The sequence below is a fragment of the Podospora bellae-mahoneyi genome, chromosome 7 (assembly GCF_035222275.1).
Source record: "Podospora bellae-mahoneyi strain CBS 112042 chromosome 7, whole genome shotgun sequence".
Lineage (NCBI taxonomy): Eukaryota > Fungi > Ascomycota > Sordariomycetes > Sordariales > Podosporaceae > Podospora > Podospora bellae-mahoneyi.
The window spans coordinates 854,804-871,145 of record NC_085886.1 but is presented as its reverse complement, the minus strand read 5'-3'; the positions used below and the strand labels follow the sequence as shown (position 1 = coordinate 871,145).

Here is a 16,342-nt window from a genome sequence, read left to right as displayed (position 1 = left end):
GATCAACGAACCCAACCTCACTGCCTCCAGTTCGCCGACGCCACGATAGCGCGAGCGGCCAGAGATTGATTGCGCATTTCCACGCGCCAGAAGCGAAAGGAACCCAATCTCCAAATCTCAGAGGCTTGTAGTCCGGGGCAGGCAAGCAACTTCACCCGGCCCGAAGACACAGAAACAACCACCTCAGCTACCCCGCAATGCTACGACTATCAGATAGCGTGGGGTAATCTTTCATTCAGACGACGACACGACTACAAACGGCAATCCGAAGGGAGCCTACATCGATATGTCTCTGCTTTGAAACCTGATACCTGTGCCGCTAAAGCTGTTAAGGCGCAATGTCACCGGGCCCATAGGTTTTTGTTGTTGTTGCTGGTGGCCCGTAATTCCAACCTCAAAACGGTGCCCCTCATTGGGATCGTCCAAAAGCCACACAGAAGACGACGACGACGACACATTTCTAAGAGTGGTGGAATTTGTTATCCAAGCACAGGAAAGACGTACGATGCCATCCGGCTTACACGGCATCGCAATCGTAAACGGCTCATGCAGACGGGAGCTCTCTACGGACCAAAAAGAACCCCATAAAGTGACGTATCGACCAGATAAACAAAAGACTACTGGCTACGGGCCGTTTAGTTTCTTCGGCGAAGCCCGAACAATAATAAAAAGTTAAAAACCATAGCCTCAAGCTCGGGGCCATTTCACGGCCGGTATCGCTATGGCCCTATTCTGATTTCCCGTGTTCTCCATGTGGCAGCCAGCCAAAACATCAAAGAAGAAACCTACCCAAAAGGGGCAGTTCTTTTGTCTCCTCATTGTCTAGTTGGTTTTGGGGTTCAGGAACCAAGCCTGGGCTACAAAGAAAATGATCAACTAAAGAGTGGTCATGCGATTGACTCTACTTCAATACTCATTCATCACCGGGTGGGGTCGCTGGGTCACACATCACACAACATCGAACCTTCAAGAAAACGGAAAGTTCAAGCCCAAAGTTGGGCCGCAAAAAAGACAGACGTTTTCTTGGGTGTTACACATGCAACACAAAGAACAGACCACACTTTGTAACCGCCTTTGCGTGACACAGGGGGGGGGGGGAACAAACCACGTGGATAGGTTGGTATGTATGCTTGCTGCTGATGGGTTAGGGGAACTACTTACCTCTGACTTGCCACTTCCGGGGAAGCACAGTATACCTTAACAACAACTCGGATTCTTCCGCAGATCACATCGGATGAACAGAAACACAAAAGGTGGGAGTACCCGAAGGGCCTGTGGTGGGGGACCATTTCTGAGACGTCTCTTCTTACCTCGGAATTGGGCAGCTGACATGTTTGGTGGTGTGGTCCCCATTCCATCTTCAGGTCAAACATCCCACATCTTCTAACCCAAGCATGGCATTTCCCCGGTCTTGGTAAACCCCCGAAATCCCATCTGTATCTGTACGTTATCTTGAACTGGTATTTTATTAGGCCAATTTTGCCCGCGTCCAGTTTCCATCATCATGTGCTTGCATCTCACTCACGACATGAAACCACATCAAAACTATCTACATCAAGCCCTAAACCTCCCTCTGGGATCACGTTGCTCTCCCATCCTTGACCGATGATGCAAACTGCCGTTCACAGGATGAACCCTTTCCCAACCTCCAAGCGGAAACCGGGTCCAGGTACTTATTAACATGGATACGCCTTCCAGGTTATGGCTCTTGACAGCTAGGCAGTAAGACGCGGGTACCCGTTTTTTAGCGGATGGTTTTGAGGGATTTAAAACGTAGAAAGCTCGGTGCATCACAGCGGCAGCATGAGGGCATCACATCCATCGGATGATGTTGAGAAGGTCGGTCAGGGCATGAGCTACGGGTGGAGATGGTGCTGAATCGCGGCCTCGGGGGAACTGACAGCGAGCTCTCTCTTGTTGACAGCAACCGCCAGCTTGTGATTTTCGGAGATCGGTTGGGGGGAATACAACGGTTGGTTGAGTGAATCTTCTGCGGCGTGGCCGGACAATTTGCTCTGCTCATCAGCCACTGAGACTAGAAGGCAAGTTGGTTGTTGCACAACGTCCAAGGAAGGTTTTTAGGGCTTCATGTTGTGCTCTGAGGGATATACTGGCAAAAAAGGGCCAGAATATGCGGTTCTTGCCTGGCCAGCACTTTGGGACTTAGCATGTCAGTCAAGTGAGGTTTCTGGTCATGAAGGTGTTGATGATGCACCACGATGGACAGTCCCATCAACCTTGAAGTGTATATGCATCTACCCGTAATTTATGCAATCATCTGAACTTGTGCAAGCTTGGCTGAGCTCAGCAAGCGCTCTCCTGTCCACCTCCCACCTCAAGCCCCGCAAAAACGTTTCCGCGTAGCCGAACCGGACAATCCCGGTTTCATTGGTTCCAGTCAATCGCCGGATTTTGGGCAAAGCTGGAGAGCCGACGACATATCGAGAAGGACTTGACCCATTGAGACCGCCGCCATCACCATGAACTCCCTTCGCATTGCCCGCGCCGCCATCCGGGCTCGCCCGGCTCTTCTCCGCGCCCCCGTCCAGCGCAGAGGCTACGCCGAGGCCGTCAGCGACAAGGTATGTCTCTACTGCCCCTCCAGGAACCGCGCGCTTTAACATTATCTAACTTATTCCCTACAGATCAAGCTTAGCTTGTCGCTTCCCCACCAGGTACGATGACGACGGACAGCACCCCGAATGTTTCTTGGTCGATTGGAGGGATATCAACATGTTTTCGAGCGAGGCCGCTGATGTTTATGCCGCATAACAGGCCGTCTACAAGTCCCAGGATGTCGTCCAGGTCAACATCCCCGCCGAGTCGGGTGAGATGGGTGTCCTCGCCAACCACGTTCCTTCGATCGAGCAGCTGAAGCCCGGTATCGTCGAGATCATTGAGGAGAGCGGCAACAAGCAGTTCTTCCGTACGTACCGCCCATCACCTCGAAACCTTGGAGCTCGGATAGAAAAGGGCAGAAAAAAAGGACTGGAAGCTCACACGAAAGAACGATTCTAGTTTCCGGTGGTTTTGCCGTTGTTCAGCCCAACTCCGTTCTGAGCATCAACGCCGTCGAGGGCTTCCCCCTTGAGGACTTCAGCGCCGAGGCTGTCCGCAGCCAGATTGCTGAGGCGCAAAAGGTTGCCAGCGGCAGCGGCAGCGAGCAGGAGATTGCCGAGGCCAAGATTGAGCTTGAGGTTGGTTTGATTCTACGTGATTCTGGTTTACAAGGTGCTAACTAACTGCTGTTCTAGGTCCTCGAGACTCTCCAGGCCCACCTCAAGTAGATGTACAACCCCACCAATAAACCCTCCCTGTAGAATACGTCATCCAAAAGATTCCCTATCTAGTCCAAGAGATGCTTCATGAGCCGGACTGTTATCGTCTTGGGGGTAGAGGCGGCCCGAGTTGCATGTGCTAGGTAGTTGCTGAGTTGATCGCGGTTGCCATTGCTTATTATCTGTTGAGTAGGGGTAGTGCTATGCCGGCCCATTTGTCTGGGTCTTTCTTGCCCGTTATGTCAGAGCGCGGAGTGGTAGTTTGGCTTCCCAAAAATCTGGAGGTGGACCTGCTCTCTGAATCTTCTCTTGCAAACATCCTTCCGTATATCCTAAAATCACAACATCTTGTCATTCTTGACGGAATCCGGGCACACCAGCTGGTTACCGGATATTCACTACAAGGCATCCATTTCGACGCCAGCATACTTTAGTGTGTTTATGTTACTGGCTGACGAATACTGTGATGCTTTATTTTCCATCATTTTCTCGCATTGCCACGCCCTCGCCTGCCAACAGCCGCTCGAGCCCCAGGTTAGGGAAGACGGAAGACCGACTAGTGCCGATTCAGCGAGAACATCAACAACAGTCCCCTGCTGTTCCTGAAAGCACGACAAAGACGCGGACATCTCAGCCATTGCTTGAGCGAGGCCTATCGAGGTCGGATCGTTTGCTGAGTACGAGGGATAGGCAGGGTGAACTTGTTTGTTGACCTCTTTTTTCAAGCGTGTTGGTTTTGTGTTTTTTTTTTACTGACGCTCTACTGGGATACACAGCAACAAGGCGCATCGGAAGCCTGCTTCGACCGGCCGGGTAACCATAGCTCTTGTACCCTTTCTATCAGGGTTACTGTCCGCCCTGCTTCAAGCTCTCACCAAAAACAACAACAAGAACAACCTCCTCTTCCCTCGGTGCCTGAGCTTAAAGAAAAGATGCCTCGCCCTCGCGAGATCTCGGAGCCTTCGCTGGCAAGCTTCGTCAGCGGTGGGACATCCCAGAGCGGGCGGAGGATCGCTGCCATGGAGCTGTTTGAGCAGTACAATATTTCCAGACCGTCGGGCTAGTTGTCTGAGGATGAGGCTGACAGTCATGATGCCGGTCTGTACCTTGATCGAGAGATGGAGAACATGGGAGGAAGAGGAGAAGGAGATCGAGACCAAAAGGATATGAAGGGAAGATCAAGGGAGCCGGCGGTGACGGTTTGTCATGTTTGTGGAGACAGAGTTAGGCCGCAGTTGTATTGTCCTTCTTGTGGGCATCCTTTGTGTGGGAGGTGCAGGAAGGAACCTTCCCCGCAGAATAAACAGGAGATGGGAAGTGTGAATGTGGATGGTGGTGAGAAGCATGGACGGGGGGGGGTTGGGGACGAGGTTGAAAGGGTGAGTGTGGCTGTTGCTACTGGATTGCCTTCACCTGCTGCTGCTACGACGCCTGATGGGGAGGGAGGGGGGCTGGTGGAGGTTGTCAGGAAGTCGAATGGGGAGATCATTGCTGTTGAGAAGAGGCGGCCCGTGGTAGGTTTGTTTCTTTGCTTTTGGTTATGGATATGCTGACAGCAATGACAGAAGACGAATCCGTTCGTCATTGCCGACCAGATTGCCAGAAAGGTTTCGGATCCCCAAGTCAGCAGCACAACTATTCCTGTCGTTGCCATGCCTCCTGTCTCGAAGCTGCCCAAGTATGATCTTACCACTGTTGTTGACCGCAAGCGTCGTGTACCTGTTGCTCCGACTGACGCTGCCGAACATCCCCGGATTCAACAGAGCCAGAGGGAGCCCCACCCTGAGAGATTGTCACACAGTTATGCTAGCTCGTCAAGGGGCTCGTCGGTTGTCCCGCCCCCCTCACCTGGAGTTCCAAGCAATAGTGCACGTATGCTTGCTGCCTCTGAAGAGAAGGAGGAGGAAATGACTGCTGCTCTGCAGGCCAAGGATGGCCCTCATGTTCACCGCCCGGATCGGGAGCCAGATCCTACTACGCCTTCTCCGACATTTCAGGCGTCCAATGATAGAGCTCACGTCTTGCAGCAACAGGCGAGACGGGAAAAGGAGAGAACTACGCCTCCTGTTTTGAGACGGGTCAAGGTTCTTGCTCAGACAAATAAGTCCGGGGCATTGCAGCAGATTCTTCAGGTGGATGTGGACAGTGGTGGTTCTGCTCAGAATAATAGTGGGATGGAGACTGGGGGAGGTCGTAAGAGCAGTGGCAAGTCTATTCCTCGTGCTAGAGTGACTAGCCCGCCTGCCTGGCTCAAGGGCACTGGCCCCTTTTCTTCTTCAGCTGCTGCTTCTGCTGCTTCGGTGGCCGCTCAACCGGGGAGTATTGCTGGGAGATTGAAAAAGGTGGGGTTGGATTCGAGCAAGACGAAGAGTAGTCCGCAGTTGGGTCAGCAGTCACTGGGGGGAAAGAAGAAGGAGGGGAGGGGTACGACGGATTCCACTGCTACTGTTACTGTGGTGAGACCTGGTGGTGATGGAGATGCACGGCAGGGATCAAACTCGCAGGTGTCGCCTGGGGGGCTTGGGAGACGGGGTGAGGGACAGAAACAACAAGAACAACAGCTGAGGAGTTATCCTGTTCCTCCTGGACAGCAGAAGCAGCAGTTTGGTGGTCAGCAACAGCATCATTCTCATGGGTCGTCTGGGTTTTGGAAGGTGCCGTCTTCTGTGAATATGAGTATGGCTGCTGGGGCTGGGGCTGGGGCTAGGGCTGCTTCAAAGGCGACGAGTGAGGCTACGATTGATGGGAGTAACCGGCTTGGTGGAGGAGGCCGGCGAGAGAGGAGTAGTGTTGGGGGGACTGCAACAGGTCCTGCGGGGACGGGGACGGTGATGGTGGCGGGGGACGAGGATGATGATGTTGGGATTCAAGGGTTGACGATTGTGTTGCATTTGAGGGGGAAGGATGATTTGGTGATTAGTACTGATTTGACTAGGGAGGGGGGAGCTGGGACGGAGGGGGGCCAGGAGGGAACGGGTCGAGTGTTGGGAGTAGTTGGTCGGTGTGGATGAGTGCGGTTGGGAGTGGCTGGGATATGAGGGTGGGAGGGCGTGCGTTTGAAAGATTGGGATATTGTTATTGCTTGGTTGGGGTGCTAGTTTGGTGAAAGGGTCCGGAGGAGCTGAAGTATAAGAATATAATTAGGTACACAGGCAGTGATGGGTGAAGGGAGGTAGGTGGAATGAACATTGTTTAGTCCTGTCTCTATGTTGAATACAACTATATTGCATCTTTATGTCCTTGGAGGCTGCTATTCACACTCGAAGGTCTACACTAAAGCAACAGAATCCATGCACCCAAACCCAGCCGCCACACCCCCCTCCTCGCTCTGATCCCCCTTTGTCCTTAGTAGGTAACCTGCCTCTTCGTTGTGTTTGACTTGGCCGGTCTTCTGATCCCACAAACAAGTCCCGTACACCCCCAACTCGCAAATCACGCCCCCCTTCTCCAGCTTCCCCTGTCTCAGGATCGTATTCTGCACCGCGGGCGGCGTGATGAGCTCCATCAGAATAAAACTATTCCAGTGCTCCTCGGGCACCTTCTTCAGCTGCTCCGGGATGGCGCCCTTGTAAAAGTTGTTTCCGCCGCCTTCCCTCTGGGGCTTCATGACGTACTTTAGACACTCTTTCGGGTCGGTGGCCAGGCGCCGGGCTTCCCTCCCTGCGGGGGAGGAGCTGTCCAGGGGGTAGATGTTTGTGAAGGTCCTCCACAATGCGGAAGATTTTTCCTCGTCGGGGATGAATTTGGCGAGGGTGGAAGGGCCGGGAGGGGTGGCGAGGACTTGTTGTACCTTTTTCATGCCGGCTAGCTGGGTTAGGATTGTGGGACAGGGGATCGTGTTGGAGGTTTCGATTCTGCGGCGGGCGAGCCAGGATGAGGGGGCGGGGTAGTCGTTTGGTCCGTAGCCTGCGCGGAGGTAGGTGACGGCTACTTCGAAGATTTGGGAGGGGTTGTGGGGGAGGTGGTAGAGGAGTTGGCGGAGGGGGGTGGGGGAGAGGGTGGTGTGGGTTAGGAGTTGGGAGAAGGGGAGGCGGAAGACGGGGATGGAGGATTGTTGGAGGGAGTATTCTAGGTGGCGTTGGTCGAAGATGTTGCGTTCGCCGTCTTGGACGATGAAAAGGATGCAGGTTGGGTGGTTGAGGATTGAGGGCCCGTAGGCTTCGTAGGCGGCGTGGAGGCCGGCGGCGAGGGAGTGGGCGGAGGTGTTGGCGGGGAGGTTGAGGGTGTTGGGGGGGATGGGGGTGGTTAGGAGGGGGTATTCTGTTTTTGATAGGTGTCTGGAGCGGGTGTTAGTATCATGTGTGAGTGAGTGCTTGAGGTGGTAAGGGGATAGGTACTGATGGAGCAGCGAGGTTTGAGCAGAGAGCCCTCCAAAGGAAGAGGCTATCGTGTTGAACTCAACCTGTTTAATTTGGAGGTGGTCACCGTCCTGGTGAACCATGTAGTCTGACCGGAAAAGACCAAGAGAGAGGTTCTAACACACGGTTTTTAGCAGGGGTCATTACACCAGCCAGACAGCGACCTACCTGAACATAGCCTTCCTCTTTTACTTTGAGATGAATCTCCCAGAGCTTGGCAATAAAATCATCACCATCGGCAACCCTAACATGGTCAATATTAAGATTGATATCTCAACAGTTGTGTTGGCAGCTTACTCTTGAACAAGACGGCCCAAAAACTCCTCATCCTGACTGATTCGAGCATACAACTCATTGTAGTTCGTCTGGATTGCCTTTGCCTCCTCGAAGCAGCTTTTTGGGAATGGACTTGGGAAAAGCGTGACAGGGGCATTGATAGCCAGAATTCCCTCAGGGTCTTGATTCTGGCCTACCAATGCAGGAGGAGGACGGACGGCAAGCCCATTGGCGATTGACCAATCCTTGATAGTCTGAGACAGTCTTTCTGTCTCCAGACCTGCATCTAGAGCTGGGGGATAGGGGGTGTTTGAAGTCATGGTGGAATTCCTTTCTATGCTTGGTGTTAGCTTGGCGAAGAACTTTGTCAGTGGCGGACTGAGAAGTGCTCGATGGTAACATCTGCGTGAGCAGGAGAAAGGGGCAGTTTTGAAGCGCTTACAAAGCAAAATATTGCAATCGACAGGTCGTCTGAAAATTGGAGAAATCACTCGTTCTTGGACTAGGATAAAGTGCGAGATGAAAACAGTCATCTGTATTCCACAATCTACCAACAGACATATACCGAGTATCTGGTTTAAGCCGTTGCTGGACGGAGTTGCCGCCCGAAGTTCGGCGGTTGCTCAAACAGCGTTCCCCAGAAAAGAGAGAGTGTGGGTCCCCATGAGGTTGCGGAGCCGTCCCAAGAGCAACTCGGCCATTTGGAGTTAAACAGAGCAAATATACACTACAAAAACTCTTTACCCAAGAGAAGCCGTAGAGTGCTCCTGCCAGTTGGAAACCTCGTCTGAGCTTTTACACCCAGCTGCTGCCCTTACCAAGTGTCTCTCGCCTTCCACCATCACCTCACCAACCATGGCGGGGTAAGTTGATGTTCACATGCTACCCCTCCCTTATCGAAGCTTATTCACGACTCATGCTGCCAGACAGTCACTCTGCGTGTTAGATTGACACCTATCTTAAGCCTCCCATGCGTCGTTCTTTACACTGGAAGCCATTGATTCACTTCAGTGATTGATCTTTGCACCCACTATATTCACAATATTAATATTTCCTCTCTCTTCGAGAGCATTTGCCTGCCTGAAAAATACTTGCTATTGTTATTGAGAGCCGGAGCACAGACCTCTTATCGCACAAAGCAGGCAATCACGAACCTAATTATGAATTAGAATGGTGACACTATATTCCAGGGTTAATTCAATCAACGTGACCACCCGTCACCACTTCTCGACCACTACAAACCCTAATTCGCGTTCCACGTGTCGACCAACCTCCACCACGCGACTGCCTATCGGCGATTATCGTCATCTCGATATTGATTCTGAGATTCTGTTGTGAGGAACCTGAGAAGCAAGTCGACAATTCACTTGACTTACGACACCTCATGATCCTTCGTTTGATTGACAGAGTCACATATTTATCACCATCATCATCGCATCACCGCCAACCCGCCCCCACCCAAAGAGCCATAGTCTCCCATCGATTATTGTGGCTTGAAAGCAAGTCGAACCTTTTATCTCTGATGTCAGCATCCCCGATTCCTCTTTCTTCTCTGCTCGCATCGTTAGGCGTTTGGTCTGGTTATGAGCGGTGTTCATAGCAATCATTAATAGTATGCTTGTGAGTAAACTCCATTGGTTCCTTGTCTTTGAGTATCATCTCTAGAGCTTTTGTTGGGCCTGTTTGTGACAGGCACCTCCATTTATACTCTCTCTGATCCAAGCTATCAAGCCACTAAGCCACATGAATAGATGCAAAGTCTAACATAGAGCAGCAGACAGTTCAGTTGTGACATGGAAGGGGAAGACGTACACGATCCCTTTTTGTGGGACGAGGAGCGACTCATACAAGAACTGTGCCATTCGAATCGCCAATGGAGGGCAAGGGCCCCCAAGCGGCCTCTGGACCTTGCCGCCCTTGAAGCGAAGCTCAGAGAGGGCGGGGTCGATGGCGCATCTTTCCTAACTTACCCTGAAGAGTTCGGCATTCACAACCTGTTTGCAGAATTGGGCATCAAGATATTGCCCCATCAACAATTCTTGCAGCATATCATCAATGAACTCAAGGAATCAAGTGCTAGGTATCGCGATTACATACGTCAGCAAGATGACGGGGACGACCATGGCAGTACCTACATCAAGCGAGAGCCTCATCCGCCCAGTAGCTTTGAGCCTCCAGCCAGAGGATCTCCAGATGCCAAGCCCCGTCTGGATATGGATCGCGCAATGCAGGCTGCGATTGCCTCTCAACTTGGGGCATCAGGACCAAGTGGTGTTTTGTCTCCAGCGCTATCACCTGCTGTGGACCTGCGGATTGGAGGTCTGGGAGACATCAACGAAAACCCAGAGGACAACAGCATCGCAGGGTCGGAACCCATGGACATTAATAGTGCTTCGGACAACAGAAGCCCGGCAGTAGTCGAACAGCAACCTATCGCCCCAGAAGAACCCCCTCGGAAAAAGAGGAGAGTAGCGCCTGCATTGATATCGTCAGAGCCCATGCATGCCAAACCTGTGCTTGCTCCTACAGAGGGAGATGCCTTCACGAGGCTCACAACCATCTTTGGGTATCAAGCCCCCCCATGCTGGCTCGATCCTGGATCCTTGACCCCGGCCGAGATACTCAGCCTGAATCCTTCAGATGAAGTGGATGATAATGGGGACTTTGCTCATGGTTATCACGATCACCCCCCGGGCCGTCGAAGACAGGTTTGGGGAGCCATGAAACGTCACTACCTCTCCGTCCGGCCACAGAGGACCCTTGAAGTTCCGCAGGACGAAAGAGAAGAATCTCCGTTGCCAGTCTTTGGTCAGTCTGACGATGAGGAGAGCATGGATTCCGATGAATGGGAGGAATATCAGCAAGAAAAAGAAGAGCGAGAGAGGATGAAGGTTCTACGGCAGCAAGAAGCTGCTTCGGTGTTGAGCAACGATAAAGCCCAGGCTGTCATTGCAGATGTCATCAAGGAACTCGAGGCGCGTTGGGTTGCTGAACAACAGCCCAAACAGGACCGCAGAGCGCACAACATTTGGGAGAGCGCAAGACGGAACCCAAATAGAGAAGCCTACATCAAGTCCATCAAAAAGCTCAAGGATGAGGCTGCGAAACGCATCCCGAAGTTCAGAAAGCAAATCTTGACGGAGAAGTGGAAGTCTGACGAGATGCTTCGTAAGATGGCGTCGGACTACTTGGAGCAGAGCGTCTTCGAGAAATGCTACCAGTGTTGGCTGCTTGGAGTGCTTGAGAGCCCGAGACGCCCACCCAAGCCTGCCGCTTTGCCTCGGCCAATGCCTCGGCCCAAGAAACAACAAGAGTTAGCGGAAGACGAAGAGGATCTGGCCAGCAGCGACTCCGAGACAGATGACTTCTTGGACGATAGCGACGACAAGATCATGATTTCAAACGACTTGATGGAAGTTGAGCCTATATCCGACTTTGTACAAGAGCCCGACACCGATATGCAAGATTCTTCACCGGGGAAAATCAAGACCAAGCTGGCCCTTGCACCCTCAACACCTCGTCGGCTTGCTTCGTCCCGAGAGGTTATCCTAATTGAGGATTCACCCTTGATCTCACCTACTGATGTGATCCCGGAATTCACCGATCGACTGAGCCTCGAAAAAATGGGCGAAATGGGCACCGATTATTGGGCTAATGCCAATGATGCCGAACGTCTTCTCGCAGCCATCCTTTGTCAATGGACTGAACAGAAAAGGGAGAGGCTCCTTAAAGTGGTCGGCCCTTTCGGACATAAGGAGATTTGGGAAGAGCACTTGAAGCCAGCGATCGATAGCAATGGCACAGTTGCTAGGGTTGGCACAACTGAACTCCTACTCTGTCAACTGTTCGACGCGTTTCTTGAGTGCTCCGCAAAGAGGCTGGCCCGGACAACGATTCGAAAAATTACCCTGAGGCAGCTTGAGCAAAGCGCTGGTGTAAAATTTCAGACCTTCTACAACCATTTGAAAAAGTTGCTTGTGTTATTCAGGACCGAAAAGCCACATTTTGGCCACACAAGGTCTTTGGCGCCCACCACGCCCACAAAGTCTCCGGCAGTCAAAACGCCCATAAAAAGTGAACCTTCTCAAGTGGTGGCCTCTGAGAAGCCAGTCGAGGAATTGGTTTCCCAAGACCCATCCGAAGGAGGGGTGCCTCAAGACCCGGCTGACGCCACGCTCACCCTTGCCGACGAAGTTGAGGCAGTGTTATCCGACGAGGAAGTGCCGCTATCTAAGAAGAAACGGAAACGGAAACAGAAAGTTAACCAAGAGGCCAAAAATCTACGGGTCACTACTCAGCAGCAGCTCGTAGAGTTTGGCCGCCGCCGGCGCCGGTTACACGAAGAAATTGCTACCAATGGCATCGTGCCTAGTACTATAGCCCGACTCATCGTCAACGAAACAAAGAAAGACGACGAGCCTTTGATCTTTATCAACGCTTACACCGGCAGCAGGATCAAAGACCATCAAATTGATGGTGTGCGCTTCATGTGGAACCAGGTTGTGGTGAGTGGTCAGGGCTGCCTCCTTGCGCATACCATGGGTCTGGGCAAAACAATGCAGGTCATCACTTTGTTGGTGGTCATTGCCGAAGCAGCAGCGTCCGATGACCCCGCGGTTGTCGAACAGATTCCGGAGAAACTACGGCGATCTAGGACATTGATTCTCTGTCCATCGGGGCTCGTGGATAACTGGGTTGATGAGGTGAACATGTGGGCACCGGAAGGCTCACTGGGACCGGTATACAAAGTAGACGCATCATTGACGGCATACGTTCGCGTAGAAGTCGTCAAGAAATGGGCCTCAGGCGGTGGGGTTCTCATCGTCGGATATAGTCTCTTTGGCAACCTCGTTGAGGATGAGGAGCTGGAGAAGCTTCTGCAAGAAAAACCAAACATTGTTGTTGGGGATGAGACCCATCTCATCAAGAATCAGAACACCAAGCGGTCACGAGCAGCCGCACACTTTCACACCAAGAGCCGCATCGCCATGACGGGGTCACCACTGACCAACAACGTCATGGATTATTACGCCATGATCAACTGGGTTTCGCCGGGCTACTTGTCGGACATTGAAGAGTTCAGGTCCAGGTTCGGCAATCCAATCAAGGAAGGGCTTTATGCAGATAGTAACCCTTCGGCAAAGAGGCAAGCGAGGAAACTGCTTGTCATCTTGAAGGAGACTATGAGCCCCAAGGTTCATCGAAGGGACGTTCAAGTTCTCCGAGACGAGCTTCCCACGAAAAAGGAGTTTATCATAATGCTGCCCTTGACCCCGCTCCAGAGGACACTCTATGAAATCTACATCGAGCGTATCAACAATCCGACAATTACGGGTAGCGACAAATCATCGGCACAGGTTTGGAGCATGGTTGCCAAGCTTGGTACTGTCCTGGCGCACCCCAGGATCTTCAAGACGGTGGCCGAAAGGCAAAAGGACGCCAAGGGAAAGGCGAAGAGCGGGAAATCCGAGGACGAGGATGAGCTTATTTTGCCTCAGGATATCCTAAGTGAACTCTTGACCCCGACGACTTGCCGAGACATTGATAACGACGCTCACTCGTACAAGATCGTCGCACTCATGTTTCTCTTGGGGGAATTTCGCAAGGTGGGCGACAAGGCACTCATCTTCACCCAAAGCATCCCGGCGCTGGACTTTCTCGAGAGCATCTTCAAGCGGAGGCAGATCGGATACCAGCGCCTTGATGGCCATACCCCAATCAATACGCGTCAAGCATCAATCAATAAGTTCAACAGCAACGATTCGGCCGACGTGTATCTGATTTCCACAAAAGCTGGTGGTGTTGGGCTCAACATTTATGGGGCCAACAGAGTGATCATCCTGGACTTCAAGTATTCGCCAACCGACGAACAGCAGGCTATTGGCCGGGCATACCGACTAGGTCAGACCAAGCCGGTGTATGTCTATTGGTTGATGATAGGAGGCACCTTCGAGGCAACAATCCACAAGAGCGCCATCTTCAAGACGCAGCTCGCCTCCCGGGTCATCGATAAGAAGAACCCGGCCCCTTACGCTACTCGCTTCAAGGAGTACTTTGTACCGCCGCAGGCAGTGGACCAGGAGGACCTTCAAGATGCCTATGGCCAGGATACCGTTCTTGATGCTCTCCTGAACAGCGCTGAGGTGGGACCCCTAGTCCGCAAGGTTACATCTACGGAGACATTTGAGATGGAAGAGACATATGAACTTCCTCCAGAAGACCAGGAGGAAGCGAAGAAGGAGGTTGCCCTCGCCCTCCTGAGGCTCACAGACCCAGAGGCGTATGGGGCTGAGAAACTCCGGCTCGACAGAGAGCGATATGGGTGGCAGCCCGAGCCCGCTGTCCAGTCAAACACAATGGGGATGATCAACAAAGGCATTGGAACTGCTCAAGCCAATCTTGCCCACAACTCAGTCTTGCCACGATTGAGGGACAACTTTGGTCAGATGGTGCCTTCCAGTACGACGCCAATACCAATTCCCCGACAGTATCTCCAACAGTACCGGCAGCTCGGCCGTCCCAACACACTAGGGTCTGCTCCTGTTAGACCTATGCTCGGAGCAGCTCCGGCACCCAGCTTTACACTTCCAAACTCGGATCTACAGCCTGTCCTTGGATCGGGATCGTTTGCCAAGTACCCAGCTGACGGACATGCCCTACCGTCGCATGCGACGCCCTCAGCCACACCACAGGCCAACCCGAGTTTAGTCGCCGGTCCGTTTGGCACTCAGCCAGTCGAAACCTTAGCTGCTTCTAATTCGGCTCCTCATCCAGCTCCTCGTAACACTCCTCCTACTCCGGCTCAAAAACCAGCTGCTTCTGCTCTGGCGCCTCCTAATAAAGCGCCGTCTCCCATGTCTCAGAAGGCTCTGTCACATGCTCATGTCTCTGGGAGTCAACAACCTCAGTCAACTACCCCATCGTTGATCATCCCCCTCCCGGGGGCTTCGGCGTCAGTCACTGATTCAGCGAGGCCCGACCTTCCAGACCTACGACGGATCTATCAAGCGCTTTGTGAGGAAGGGAAAGAGGTTGTTTTTACGCCAGATGCCGTTATGCAAGGCGTTGAACAAGCACTGCAGGAGAAAGGGTTCAGTTATAAGACCTTCCCTGCTAGAGACAAGTGGCAATACCTACAAAAGTGCTGCAGGTTACATGCACGTTTTGCAGAAGCCATGCTTTCGGGCTACATTCAACCTGACCAGCTGGCCACTCGGGAGCGGCGGGACTTGCAAACTATGGTTACCCGGCTCAATGGCTTGGCCGAGGACGACTTCAAGCGCGAAGTCTGGGGCTCCCAAGTCGTCCGCAATAACGTATGGCCCGACACCACCCAATTTTAACAAGTTTCTTTTTCTTCTTAAGATCATCAAGCAACATCAGCTGACACGCAAATCATTAACTGCAGCAAGCAGCAACAGTAGCACAGCAAAAGCCGCGACCGTCGTCGAAGGTGAAGGACGAAAGTCGAGTCACCAAGGTGATGAAGGACAAGGAGAAGGCGTCAGGATCGATGCCTAAACGGCCACGAGATTCGAAGGGGCCTAAAACCCCCAACATTGGACCGAGGCCGGGAGGACGGCAGCAGCCTGTCCGACCCGGAGATTCAGCCGCCTCGCCGTTTTTAATTGACTGAGCTAACCGAATTACGCCCCAAATTCAGCAGTCGATCGTATGTTCCCCCTCAGATTTCGCGGTTTGCCTTTGTTTTTTCATCATCTTCAATCTCTATTTCCTTTTCGAGATGATACCCTTGGGCTGCTTTACCCACATTGACGATTTGCATCGGCGTTTGGGGAAGAGGGTGGTTTAGTTGGGGTGGCGGGGGCTTGATGATGGAGCTGAGCGGTATTCAGGGTAGGGAAACGATAATGGCTATCATCTATCTAATGAATCATCTTGCAGCAAGGTTTGGGGGGGCAATCATTTGGAACGGCGTGGGAAAGGCTATAGGGGGATCAATGGTACATATTTACGTTTGGGTTCGCGTGGGTAGTTAGGGTGGCTTTGGGGTTATGGGACATGTAGTATTAGATGTAAATAGAAGGGCACAAATGTGGCCTATGGGTCAGTGGGTGCGGGGGAGGACAGCATGGGGGGAGATGTTGCAACTGTGTACAATGCGTAACCATGAAAATACGATCAAGGTGTTTTATACAGAAGAGCGTAGCTGTTGCAGTGGGAACAATCATGTGACATGGCAGTGCTTAACATGTTCCATACCTATTCTTCTTGTCTTTTGCCAATGCCTCACCGTGTGGTTGTGCTGAGTGAGCAAGGTCTTGCTTTATGTTACTTATGTATAATAAATGTCGAGGAGATCAAGCTGTTGTGAATGATGACAGTGGTTCGAGAAGGCCGGGAAAAGGCTGAAGGTCTCCGGTACCACGGGGCCGGTGGAACATACCGCTACGCGACAAGTTGCGGTGA

The 16,342-nt window shown here is 52.3% G+C and overlaps 4 protein-coding genes across 4 annotated transcripts; 3 read left to right on the top strand and 1 right to left on the bottom strand.

The window, feature by feature from the left end:
- Positions 1-1,370: 1,370 nt before the first annotated feature.
- Positions 1,371-3,287, top strand: ATP16 (delta subunit of the central stalk of mitochondrial F1F0 ATP synthase, atp16; the record flags this gene model as incomplete). Its single annotated transcript, XM_062881804.1, has 6 exons — positions 1,371-1,414; positions 1,473-2,582; positions 2,646-2,675; positions 2,776-2,926; positions 3,019-3,197; positions 3,255-3,287. The coding sequence occupies exons 2-6, from the start codon at positions 2,481-2,483 to the stop codon at positions 3,285-3,287; spliced, it is 495 nt and encodes a 164-aa protein (XP_062728014.1). The 5' UTR covers positions 1,371-1,414; positions 1,473-2,480.
- Positions 3,288-4,396: 1,109 nt separating this feature from the next.
- On the top strand, positions 4,397-6,289 carry QC761_702175 (uncharacterized protein; the record flags this gene model as incomplete). Its single annotated transcript, XM_062881805.1, has 2 exons — positions 4,397-4,792; positions 4,844-6,289. The coding sequence occupies 2 exons, from the start codon at positions 4,397-4,399 to the stop codon at positions 6,287-6,289; spliced, it is 1,842 nt and encodes a 613-aa protein (XP_062728013.1).
- A 167-nt stretch (positions 6,290-6,456) lies between these two features.
- Positions 6,457-8,619, bottom strand: GSH2 (Glutathione synthetase). The gene is made up of 5 exons (XM_062881806.1): positions 8,355-8,619; positions 7,934-8,262; positions 7,805-7,880; positions 7,616-7,752; positions 6,457-7,555 (listed from the first exon to the last, which is right to left on the bottom strand). The coding sequence occupies exons 2-5, from the start codon at positions 8,230-8,232 to the stop codon at positions 6,547-6,549; spliced, it is 1,521 nt and encodes a 506-aa protein (XP_062728012.1). The 5' UTR covers positions 8,233-8,262; positions 8,355-8,619; the 3' UTR covers positions 6,457-6,546.
- On the top strand, positions 8,417-15,704 carry QC761_702190 (uncharacterized protein). Its single transcript, XM_062881807.1, has 5 exons — positions 8,417-8,775; positions 8,843-9,532; positions 9,682-10,425; positions 10,687-15,228; positions 15,321-15,704. Exons 2-5 carry the CDS (start codon positions 9,527-9,529, stop codon positions 15,546-15,548), a joined length of 5,520 nt encoding a protein of 1,839 aa, XP_062728011.1. The 5' UTR covers positions 8,417-8,775; positions 8,843-9,526; the 3' UTR covers positions 15,549-15,704.
- Positions 15,705-16,342: the final 638 nt, after the last annotated feature.